Genomic DNA, 12827 nt, shown 5'->3' with positions numbered 1-12827 from the left:
TCCTGGGATCAAGTCCCACATGAGGTTCCCCACAGGGGTCTGCTTCTCCCTCTACATATGTCTCTGTTTCTCTCTCTCTCTCATGAATAAATAAAATCTTAAACAATTTTAAATCATATTTTTATTTTGGGGAAAATTAAGCTGTTTTTATTACTGTAACAAGTATAATCTTATGTTTTAGCATTCTTAACTAAGCCTTTTATTTCATATTAATATATTGTTAAGCGCTTAATTTGCATGTGCTTTTATAAGCATTTTTAAGGTGTTAAGAGATGCAAAACCATGGCTCATGGGCCAAATGCAACCCATTACTTGATTTTGTAAATAAAGTTTTATTAAAACACGACTACATCCATTCATTTATACATGGTTTACGGCCGTTTTCACTCTATATGGCAAAAGTGAGTGACTGCAACAGACTGTGTAGTCCACAGAGCCAAAAATATTTACTATTCAACCCCTTAGAGAAAATGTTTCCCATTCCTATGCTAAATGTCAGTAACTGGGATGATAGAAGAAATGCTATCAAACTTCTAAATCTACCTTCAACAGATTTAATGCAAACTTCTCTCATCTTTCCCCTTTTTTGTCCATTAGCCTTTATATAAGCTTTTTGTTCTGCTTAATACATGATCAGTTCCCCAAGGAACAAAGGCTAATTACTGAAAAGGGCAGCTCTCAAATGAGGACTGAACTATGCTCTCAAAAGTCAACTGTAAGTATGTGGTTTGATCCATTTTTTTCCACAGAAATATTTTAAATGATACTTAAATCCCAGATTTCCCCACTAAAGACAACCACAGCAAGAAATATAGCCCAAAAGTAGCCTTAATACTAGTCCTAACCTCTCTCTCTTCTTAAAAATCCCATTGTCAGACATGTCAGCAACTCTAGAAAGGCAGAAGCAAGGAAGTTCCACAGAAAAAAGAACTGTTGTACACTGTTCGTGGGAATGAAAATTGGTGCAGCCACTGTGGAAAACAGTATGAAGGTTCCTCAAAAATTAAAAATAGAATTATCCTATTATCCAGTAATTCCACTGCTGGGTATTTACCCAAAGAAAATACAAAAAGATAAATGCACCCCTATGTTTACCAAAGTATTATTTACGATAGCCAAGATAATAGAAGCAACCCAAGCATCCACTGATAGGTGAATAGATAAAGATGCGGTGTATATAGATATACACATACATACATACAATGGATATAAAAAAGAATGAAATCCTGCCATTTGCAACATCAAGGATGGACCTAGAGGGTATAATGTAAGTGAAATAAGTCATTCAGAGAAAGTCAAATACCATATGATTTCACTCACGTGTGGAATTTAAGAAACAAAACAGATAAAAAAAGAGACACCCCCCCCCCCCCAAAAAAAACCCACTCTTAAATACAGAGAACAAACTGGTAGTTGCCAGAGGGGGAGGTGGGTAGGGAGAATGGGAGGAATCGATAAAGGAGAGTATTGTGACATGCAATGAGGTATCTACAGAATTGTTGAACCATTAGATTGTACACCTGAAACTAATATAACATTATATGTTAATAATACCTGAATTTTAATAAAAGAAAGTTTGTATACTGTTGCATGACCATTCTAAGAGCATCTTCTCTGTGAAGTCAAATGAACACCTAGATACTAAAAATTCTGGAAGAAAGTAACCTTTAAGGGCAAAGCTTTAACGTTTTACTAATCAAGTTTTCCAACTGATAAAAACTAATTTCATGCAAACAGCAAAGGAATTTGAAAATTTTTTGACTTTCAAAATGTCTATTACTTTTTTCCTGGCTTTTGAACTTTTTTTTTTTAAAGAATTATTTATTTATTTATGATAGACAGAGAGAGAGAGAGAGAGAGAGAGAGAGAGAGAGAGAGGCAGAGTGTGTCACAGGCAGAGGGAGAAGCAGGCTCCATGCCGGGAGCCTGATGCGGGACCCGATCCCAGGACTCCAGGATCGCACACTGGGCCAAAGGCAGGCGCTAAACCACTGAGCCACCCAGGGATCCCTTGAACTTTTTTAATAAAGGAAGATGTTGCTAGGCAAGCACCTCTCCAAACTGAGGAGTCTCTGAATTAAAATTATATCTAAATGTTATATTGCTAATTTTTTCAGTTCTAAAAAATAGCATAGCTTTAATTCATCAATAGGTATCAGGTGCTTACAACATTCAATGACAACTAAACTATAGTAACTAAAAGCACTCTTACCCTCCTATCCTTTATCCCAAAAATTTGTTTTAACTGCATTCAATCTACCAAATATTCGCGGATATGCTATCAAACTTATCCAATAATATGCTATTTACTATCTAGTACTGATGGATATAACCAAGAAAGTCTGTGCCCTAAAAATTAATACAATCTAGGGGAGAAAAACACAGAATATGTACAAACAAATACATTAAATATTATATGCTGACAAGTGCTATGAGGAAAAAATGAAGCAGATAAAGAGGACGGAGAGTCATTTTGAAGTACACGTTTCTATCTTACATAGAGTGGTCAAGGTGGGACTGTCTGAGAAGAGGTCTGAGTAAAGATCTAAGGAAGAGAGAAACAGAACTTTGAGAACATATGAGGGTGCAAAGACACTATGGCAAGAGTAATTTTTAACTTTTTCAAGGCATTCAAGAAGGCCAGGATAGCAGAAGCACGGAAAGCAAGGACGATGTTAAAAGATGAGCTCAGGGGCACCTGGGTGGTGCAGTCAGTTAAGCATCTCACTCTTGGTTTTGGCTCAAGTTGTGATCTCCAGTTGTGGGATCAAGCCATACATCAGGCTCTGCACTCTGCATTCAGTGAGGAGTCTGCTTATCCTTCTCCCGCTGCCCCTCCCCCTTGCTCACACACCCTCCCTCCCTCTCTCTCAAATAAACAAATCTTAAAAAAAAAAAAAAAAGATGAGGTCAGAGAAATAAAACTAGGAACAGATTATGAAGGGTCTCAAAAAAATGTTTAAAGGGTTTTTGCAGGGCACCTGGGTGGCTCAGTCAATTAAATGTCTGCCTTTGGCTCAGGTCATGATCTCTGGGTTTTGGGATGAAGCCCCAGGTCAGGCTCCCTGATCAATGGGGAGTCTGCTACTCCGTCTCCCTTCCTCTCACCCTCTCTTAAATAAATAAAAATAAATAAAATATTTTTTAAAACTTTAAAAAATAAATAGGTTTTGTTTTTGATCTGCAGGATATGGGTACCAGTGAAGTGTAAGTTACACAATCTAACTTATGTTAGATCAAGTAGACAATGGAAGAAAGGATGCAAATGTAGAATCAAATGATCAATTTACAGGCTACTGCTAATAATTCAGGTGAGAGCCAGAAGTGACTTGGACCAGGGCCATAGCAGGGCACATGGCAAAGAGTGGACTAGACTATACATTTTGAATAGTAAGACTTTGAAATTTCAGAGATTAAATGTACAAGGTGAGACAGAGAAGTCGAGGATGATTGATTTTTGGTCTGAGCAACCAGAATAATCGAAGTTCCAATTACTGTATGACAATGAGAGCGGGAAGATTAAGTATGGAAAGTGTAGGTACATCAAGACATGTTAAAGAGAGGTTTATTCAACATCCAAATGCAGATATCAAATAAGAAGTGTCAGACACGTAAGTCTAAAGTTGAGGGGAAAGGTCCAGGTTAGAGATAAAAATTTGGGAATTGGAAACTACTAATACTTAGGAGTGACATTAAGCAACTCCCTACCATAGAAAATTTTTTAAAATAGTTTTAAAATAGAGCTAACCACGAGGACCACCTGGGTGGTCCATTCTATTCAATGTCAGGACTCTTGATTTCAGCTCAGGTCATGATCTCAGGGCCATGGGATCAAGCCCCAAGTCAGGCAGCATGGAGTCTGCTTGGAATTCTCTCTCCCACCCTCCCCCCTCTACTCCACACACACTCTAATAATGAATAAATCTTTTTTAAAAATGGATATATACCACTATTAATATCTCTCCCTTTCCCCTTCTAGCCCCCATATTCTCTAAAATAGTAACTCTTTCAAAATATACACAAAATAAGTCAATCAGAGAAAGACAATTATCATGAAAACAGAGGATCATAGGGGAAGAGGGTGAAAAAACAAGATGAAGGAGGCCATGTGATGTAATGAGCATAGAGTGTACATAAGACTGATGAATAACTGACCTCTACTTCTGAAACTAGTAATACATTATATGTCAATTAATCAAATTTAAATATATATACACATACATGTAGCTAAGCACTATTAAAAATTGCACAGATCTAAATTAATGGTCAGATATATTTTGTATCTACTGAATAGTCAATAGTCATTCATTCAAATGTTTACTGGGTACTTCGTGCAAGTTGCTATTCATGATTATATTATTTTCTATTCATGATTATATTATTTTCATGATTATATTATATATGCTATTCATTGATAATATAATGCATATATAATCACATACATTTAAAAGTGCTTCAAAAAATTTTAATTATTTTAAAAAACCTTTTGGAGCATCTGTCCTACTTATTACTAAAGGGGGACAAATAAACCAGTGGGAAAAAAGGTATGAAATACAAATACAAGATTTTAATTTTAATTTTAGATGTGTCCAGTTATCAGTATTTTAACAAATCAGTTTCACAAAACATGTTTCTAGAAATAAATTATGGCAATTCCACAATTACTTGTACTTCTAAATGGTCTTGTAAAAACACAAACTGAACTTATTCCATTAAATTCCCTCCTCTATCCTCATACTAAAACTTAAAAGCAATAAAACAATTAAAATTAAAAATCTAAACTACTCTGCAAAACTAAGTTAGATTGATAAAATTAAAGAATGAAAGAATTTGCATCAGAGGCCACACTTTATAACCGGTCATTCAATACACTTGAGTATCTTGAGAAATACCCACAGAAACATAGAATCTAAGTTTAAGAAAACCCTTTTAGAAAATGTAATCCAAATACCTCTCCAATTTCTGAGTCTCATTAACCAGGTCCCCATGAATTGGCTGACTTACTGCTTTTAATGACAGGAAAGGGTAACCTGGTTTTTCTTTTTAGCAGTTTTGTTCAATCTTTGGAAAGCTCTGACTCTTCTACAATTTTTCTTATCATTAAAGCTTAATTAAACCTTGTCATTGGGGCAGCCCAGATGGTTCAGAGGTTTAGCGCCGCCTTCAGCCCAAGGCCTGATCCCAGAGACCAGGGATCCAGTCCCAGGTCAGGCTCCCTGCACAGAGCCTGCTTCTCCCTCTGCCTGTGTCTCTGCCTCTCTCTGCCCACCGCCCCCCCCCCCCCCCGTGTCTCTCATGAATAAATAAATAAAATCTTTAAAAAATAAAAAAAATAAGCCTTGTCATCAGACTCTAGTTCAGGGTTTTAGATCAGTTAATTATTTATTGCAGGGAACTGTCCGTGTATTGTAGAATGTTTAGTAGCACCCCTGGCCTCCACCCACTAGATAGTAAAACTCCTTCCCTCCTCCCAGTTGTTAACAACCAAAAATGTCCTCAGACATTGCCAAAGCCCAATGAAGGGCAAAATCATGCCACTAGTTGAAAACCACTGCCCTGCTAGAACAAATAACAATAATAATAACAACACTAAGATCTGAGCCTTTAATACATGCCAGGTATAATTCTGAGCACTTTACATATATTTTCATTTAATCCTCAAAACCATCCCCAGTTGAGAAAATGGAAGCTTAAAGGCTAAGGAACTCGCCTAAAATCAGATAGCAAATTAAATGGCAGGTCTGAGATGTGAACTAAACAGTTCAACTTCAGAGCTCATGCTTTCAATCTCAAACAAGTCTGACTCAAACTAAGTCTAGTGTCCTTTCCAAAGGGTAACTCTTCACATATCTAAATATGTCTTATAATGAAATTCCTTAATATCAATCAGAGCTGTCCCCAAGACCTCAAATCAGTTCCTTAAGCTTATATGGCTTCCAGTTTCTTCACATCCTTCCTTTGAATATACATAGAACTAAAAAGACAATAATATTCTGGTGTACAATAGAGTGGCTCTAGCCTTCTTTTCCATCAATTATGATTTTTTTTTCTTTTTAGCAGGGAGGGTGGGAGAGAAAATGGAATGATAAACGCCATATTGTACTCTTGTATCAAGTTTACTGCCAAAAAACACCCTCAGGTCTTTTCCATGTGTGATGTTGTAAAGCCATGCTAACAACGTATATTAGTGTTTTTCAGGCCTTATGTATACTCCAAAAAAATCATTTAAATTTAGTCCAACAATACAAACTCAGATCATTTTGGATCATTTAGTTTATTATTTCCTATCCTTTTTTCAGTGTCCCCTATAAATTTGATAATTTGCCTTCTCCAGATGTGCAATGAGGCAAAGCAAAAAACAAAGCCACCTTTCAAGATCAATAATCTTTGGGTAAGGTCATTCAAAATCAAAACTGTGCTGATTAACACAAACAACAATTCATTTTTCCTTCACCATATACCCAAGAATATAAAAAAAGACTTTACCAAAAACTAAGCTTAAGTCCAAATACATTATAGTGCTACTAGTCTACTAAGTATATCAGAAAATTGCTCTGACAATCTATTTTTAGCAAACCCATTCAGGATCATTTTTAACCTATTTTTCTTCAAGTTAGTCATAAACTACCCTTTTCATTTTTTGTTGTAAAATCCACTTTTCTCAAAATCAGACCTAGAATCCCCCATCTTTTATTCCACTGGTATTCTAAAACCTTTAGAAATCATAAATAATACATTAACTTTAAAATTTTTTCAGGCAACTCCTTTTATAAATATAAGATGTTTCAACTGGCCTAGAAAACTCATTTAACTAGATACATTCTTCATCTTCTATCTCTATCTTGATTTTTATGCCCTCCTTCACAATGTCCACTTTGTTGTAATTATTGGTGGTAGTAATTTGCTCTTCCTTTTTAACAAAGAAGCTTATAAATAAGAGCTAAGGAATTTTTTTCTTCCTTCATTGTCAGGCATTATTATTACACTTTCCTTAATTACCTTTTTAAATGTAATATAAGAAACTCTTGGTTGATCTTAGCAATATTTAAAAGTCTCATTAGCTCATCTGAGCTCTTGTTTTCCTAATTGTTATAAAGATTTATTTTCTATACTTTATTATGGCAACCTTAGCTATTTGCTTGCTTTTACAAGTAGTGCATATCTTTAAAGAGTTAATTGTGTAGTCACACTAAGGATCTTTCTCTGCCCGAAAAATATCAAAATTACATTTTTACTTAACTCCCTAAGACATTTTTCCTTTTTTAGAGAAATTTACCCAGTGGAATCATGATCTTCTCTCTAATCAAAAATCAGGAAAACTCAAATTGACAAATTACAAAATATATACACACAAAACACTATGCAGTTCTTAAGAATTATGCTATAAAAGACTACTTTTTGACATAGGGGATGTTCATGACTAATTGTTAAAAAAAATGAGTTATATAACAGTACATATAGTAGTAATACTTCAAAACCAGTTTTAAATATACGTGATTTTATATTTTTATACATACACAAAAAATAGGTTATATGCTAAAATATTTAAGCTATAATCAAAAATACTTTAATATTTTTGTTTTCTTTTACATGCTTTCCATATTTATCAAATTCATGTAATGAATATGTATCACTTTTACAAACACAGGCATTATTTTTTTAAAAATCAAAACCAGAAAAAATATTCTATAAAGTATAAGACAAAAAGGTCTAGCTTAAGATTTCTGCTTTTATGACTCTATTTCTAAAACAAGCTTAGAAAAACATTTCTGAACACCAAACCACAAAATAAAATTTAAAAAATCCAATACAACATACCACAAGATACCTTAATCATATAAATAAGTTGTGACAATCATCAAGATGACCATTCTAACTCCTAGAAATTAAATGGGGGAAATCACAAGAACTTCCTCTCATTTCAAGGAAAAGCTGTTATGATTTAAAAATATTAAAAATAAAATAATTTAAAAATGTATATTCTCCCAAATTCCTACAAAATAAAGGGTCAGTAGAACAGGAATGATAAAGACAAAAGAAAACAATCAAAGTGTTTAATATTGAGCTAAAAATTCCAAATAAAGTAAGCAATGTCACTTGTCAAGATTTAAAATCTCAAAGCAAAAACAGTTATCTTTATTTAGAAATTCTGTCTGACTGAAAATCAATTTGCGATAATCCAAAAACTTATCTGATTTACTCTCTGGTTCAATGGCAGCATCTAGATCATCTATTCAGTCTACATTCTAAGAGACTAAGAAAAAAGTCATTTTAACCAATTAAAATTTATCAAATATATTCAGTTCTGTAAAATACTACTACATAAGTGATTCCACTAATCACTAATTCATCCAAAAGTAAAAAATACATTTACTCTCTTCTTTAGGAAATTATTTCAACTATTTCATTTGTCTATCTTGAATTAAATTTTCAAATATATTGAAAATATCTTAAATTAGCCTTTCCTTAAATTTTTTATGATATTCATAAAAAACAATACCAAACATTCAAGTTACATGAAGATTCTAATACTTTAAACAAGATAAAAAAACAAAGCATCAAACCCATGAAAACAATAAAAACACACTCCATTTCTTTTAAATAATTTGCCATTAAGAAAAAGACAATTAAGATATATGATCTTTTTCATCCAGAGAAGTAAATGATCATAATGAAACAAAGGCCAAACATATCTTTCTCAATCTCTCTCATATTCATAGATGTATAGAATTACAGCCCAGTGATATCTTGTAATAAATGAATACACACCTTACTTTAGTATATGCCAAGGTAGACACACAGAAACAAGAAAAAAATTCTGAAATCAGAGTATAAAGGGACTCTGCTTTTTCAAACAATGCAGCACTGAAAGCCAGGTCAGCATCCTTGGGCATTACTAGGAAACTTTAGCACATCTGATATTTCCATCATCTTCAAGAATCCTCTGAACAATCAGAAAATTTCCCAGTCTCCCCCTACCTCCCCTGTCCAGAGACTTCCTCTAGCTTTCCTCCCTCTACTGTGTAATAATGCTATTGCGGTTATTTAGGCTGTAAATGTTCAGATACAACCCCCTCTATATATTAATTCAGTTCATTTTCTCACAGACACTGACTCAGCCGTGGGTTGTGCAGCACTGACGTTTCTAACCAAACAGCATCGTGTGAGCTGTGATCATCCCACTTCTCCATCTCTGTGCAGCGATTGGATATTGTAATTGATAGACAAGCTGAAGAAAACTCAGGAGATGAGGGCTTAGTGATATGTAGCTATGTTGTCAAATGCCATCTGTAATGCTAATTCTAGCTGTGCCAGCTTGCCAGATTTTAGAAAACTAGGATGCAGCTAACTTTCTTTTTTCCTTTCGATGTTTTATTGTACACCCGTTCTGGGCAGTAAAGCTTCTCTTTAAAATCAAAGAAAAAATATTGTACTTAAGAATCCACTCAAAAACTGTTTTTTAAAGCAACCAAACTTTTCTATTTCTAAACTATTGCTGGAACTACCAAGTGACTTAAAAAGGAAACTGTAAAGCTCAATCTTCACGCAGTCTCAGAAGAAAGGAGCATGCGTACTTGTATGTGGGAATGAAACCTTGCGGCAAAGTCTGATATTGAATGTATGATGCGTTTATCTTTAGTAACCTGAGCAGACTGCAGATCTGAGTTTTAAATAATTGTATTCAACCCAATTCAAGCATTCAAGAGCTTTTAGTAGGCATATTGTCAATCTAGCCATCGTAATGTCACTTGTACAGAAAAGGTGCTTTCTTTTTCCTTTTTAAATATCAAAAACTCTTATAATTTATAATTTAAAGAAAGTTGTTTCAATTCAGACCAAACACACTTCAACTGAAATACTTAACCTCTCAGCAAGCTACAAACTTCTCCATACAAGTATTAACTACAGAACTACTCAGAAAGAAACAAAGTTCAGTAATTTTTTAACTAATTTATTTGTATGCACTTGCTTAAGCCACAGGCACCCTGAAGTCCATCTTTGTTGAGATTAGCTTGTCTTTTATATACATACCAAATCTACATTTAAAAAAAAAATTCAGAAAAGAAAGTACCTTAAAGTTTATTAGATGGAAATGAACTCATAAGGCAATACCCACCAAGCCCTCAAATCTCAACAGTAAGCACACATATATAGTAATTATTATTATTACTTTTAGAATTCAAGAAATTTATTTTTATCCCTGAAGGTAAGGAAAAGTACAAGAAAAAAATTAAAAACCTGGAAAATCCAGGCAGTTCCCAAATATGAATAGAGCAAAATATAAATTTACATAACAATTTTCAAAAATTACGCACAAAAACTGAGTCAATAAAATATGCTTATTTCTTTACTGCTAAAGATTAAATGTTTGTATCCCCCAAAACTCAAATATTGAAATGTATTCCTCCAATGTAATAGTATTTGAAAGTGAGGAGGTAATTAGGTCTTGAGGGCAAAGCCTTCATAAATTGGGTTAATACTTTATAAAAAAGACCCCAGAGAGATCCCTAATCCCTTCCACCATGTGAAAGAAAACACAGCAAAAAGACAGTCATCTTGAACCAGGAAGTGAATCCTTTCCAGATATCAAATGTGTCAGTACCCTGAACTTGGGACTTTCTAGCCTCCAGAACCATGTGAAATAAATTTGTTTATAAGCTGCCCAATCTATGGTATTCCGTTATAGATGCCAAAACAGATGGAGACATTTTCTTTTTATAAACTTAAATCCCCAACTCTGTTTGAGGTGGCAATGTGCCCACCTACATTTCTTAGCCTCTATGATCCAGAGAAGACCATATAACATAGTTCTAGCCAATGATTTATAAGCAGATGCCTGCTGGAAATTTCTGAGAAATTTAATTCACTAATATAAATGAAACCCCTTTCTTAATGTCCCTTCTCCCTTCAACCTCATTCTTCTCTGGAAGGTAGACATGGTGCCTGGAGCTATAGTAAACCATCTTGTGATCACGAGAGAAAGCCAAGAAAATCAGAGATTTTTTGATCTTTAAGCCACTAAATCCATATCAGGCATTCATTGCCTGATCTGTGAATTTACATACAAGAAAAATAAATCTCTAACTTAAGCCAGTGTTTAATCCAGCCTTCTATTGCCCAAATAGCCCTAAATAAAATACACACAAAAAAAAAAAAAAAAAAAAAAAGGATGAGAGAAGGGTAGAAGCACAGATAAAACACAAATGGCCAAGAGTTGATATAACTTGAAGCTGAGAGGTACAGAGAGGTTTATTATACCTGTTTTCTCTACTTTATATGTATTTAAAATATACCATAAGTTACTGAAAATCTTAACAAAAAGAATGAGAAACTTGTTTTATAAATTTTAGGTTTGCCATTGAGAAGTTAGATGGTCTTGGGCAAATTTATTAACCTCATTTTTTTTTTTTTCATTTGTCAATGGGACTCTAATACTATTCATAGACCTCCACCTTCAAATCTAGTCAAAGTTATCTCCAGAAGTCCCTGGCAGGAATACCTGTCATCTATCTAATCATTCAAAGATTAGGTTCAAGTTTTATTTTCATCTACTCAAGTTGATATTGATTCCTTCTTTGTTTTTTTTGTTTTTTTTTTTATTGATTCCTTCTTTGAACTCTAATTTTACTACAACTCACTACCAGTTTGGTGCCCTGCTGTCCTCTAATTGTTCCCTATGTGGTATTAAAGCATTCCATGATGGTACACCAACAAATTTCTGAATCTCTCCTAAAATGAGTGCAGTACCTCAACAATACTTGTTAATTGTTAGTTTTTAAAACTTCCCAATTATTTTAATATCAACTTAAAAAAAAACTTTTGGAGGGCAAATTGTAAATATTTTTAAAGTATCATCAGTGCATAAGAACAAGAGGTCTCTAAAAATAAGCTATTTTCCCTTAGGCAGAATTTTCATAAATGAGGTTAAAATAAGCTCAAAGGATTTCACGGTCTTGACACTAAAAACAAATAATGTATTGATATTTATTTTCTATTTCTCTTTAATATTTTTAACTTAACCAATATTGCTGCAGTCTACCTAAGGAGAGCACCAAAAAGTTACTGATGCTATAAATATCAAGAACAGCTATGTTTGTTATTTTTGAAATAAGAGGAATGAAAAAGTACTATTAGTTTTTATAAATTTTCTTCATTGTATGCATTTACCTTTTATAAAGCAAACAACAGCTTATTTTCACCTTGTCATCCCTTCATATGTAATGCAGTACTGTACGTTAGCAGAAAAGTATTAAGAACTAGGAAGAATAACATACAGTTCATCTGGAAAAATGCATACAACATAGCAGATAAAATTATCCTACACTTACACAGATAAAATTCTTTAATCTCAAAGACAAATTATCCATATAATAAAGCAGGATGGAAAAAAAAGTACTAGAGCACCAGCTGAAGCACACATACATACCCACACACCCAAAAAATGAAATAAACCAAAACCACTCATACCATTGGTGTGCACTTATAAATTAATACATCAACTTAAGTTTTTCCTCACCACATTAAAAGTCCACAATAAAGATAGACATCTTGTCAGGAGATTTAAAAAGTACCAGTTACTCATATTTTCTAGGTATGGTATATAGTTTAAAAGTACCTGAAAAAGTACTTTATTTCTTTAAAATTACAAAAAGGATTTCAGTACCACATGTTTTTATTTTTTTAAGAAAAATGGTAACAGTTATCAATGAATAGGAGAATTTTACATTCAAGTGAGTTAAATGTTTGATAATATCCCCTAAGTAAATATTTATGAAGTACAATGCTCTATGAAAACATGCTTACATACCTGTAGTATGTGAGGTTTA

The 12827-nt window shown here is 33.6% G+C and overlaps 1 protein-coding gene across 5 annotated transcripts in view; it reads right to left on the bottom strand.

The window, feature by feature from the left end:
* The window catches only part of BTBD10 (BTB domain containing 10), a 78068-nt gene that overhangs the window by 40113 nt on the left and 25128 nt on the right, over positions 1-12827 (bottom strand). The window contains exon 1 of one of the 5 annotated variants that reach the window (XM_041729960.1): positions 8770-9353. The exons of the other annotated variants lie outside the window; for them this stretch is intronic. Within the exon in view, the coding sequence (XP_041585894.1) occupies positions 8770-8894 (125 nt within the window). The 5' untranslated portion in view covers positions 8895-9353. Of the gene's footprint in view, positions 1-8769; positions 9354-12827 lie in introns of those variants that run through there. 5 annotated transcript variants of the gene reach the window in all.

Source organism: Vulpes lagopus, chromosome 15 (genome assembly GCF_018345385.1).
Source record: "Vulpes lagopus strain Blue_001 chromosome 15, ASM1834538v1, whole genome shotgun sequence".
In the NCBI taxonomy this organism is placed as follows: Eukaryota; Metazoa; Chordata; class Mammalia; order Carnivora; family Canidae; genus Vulpes; species Vulpes lagopus.
Note: the sequence above shows the minus strand (reverse complement) of the source record. Positions and strands in the feature narration are given on the sequence as shown.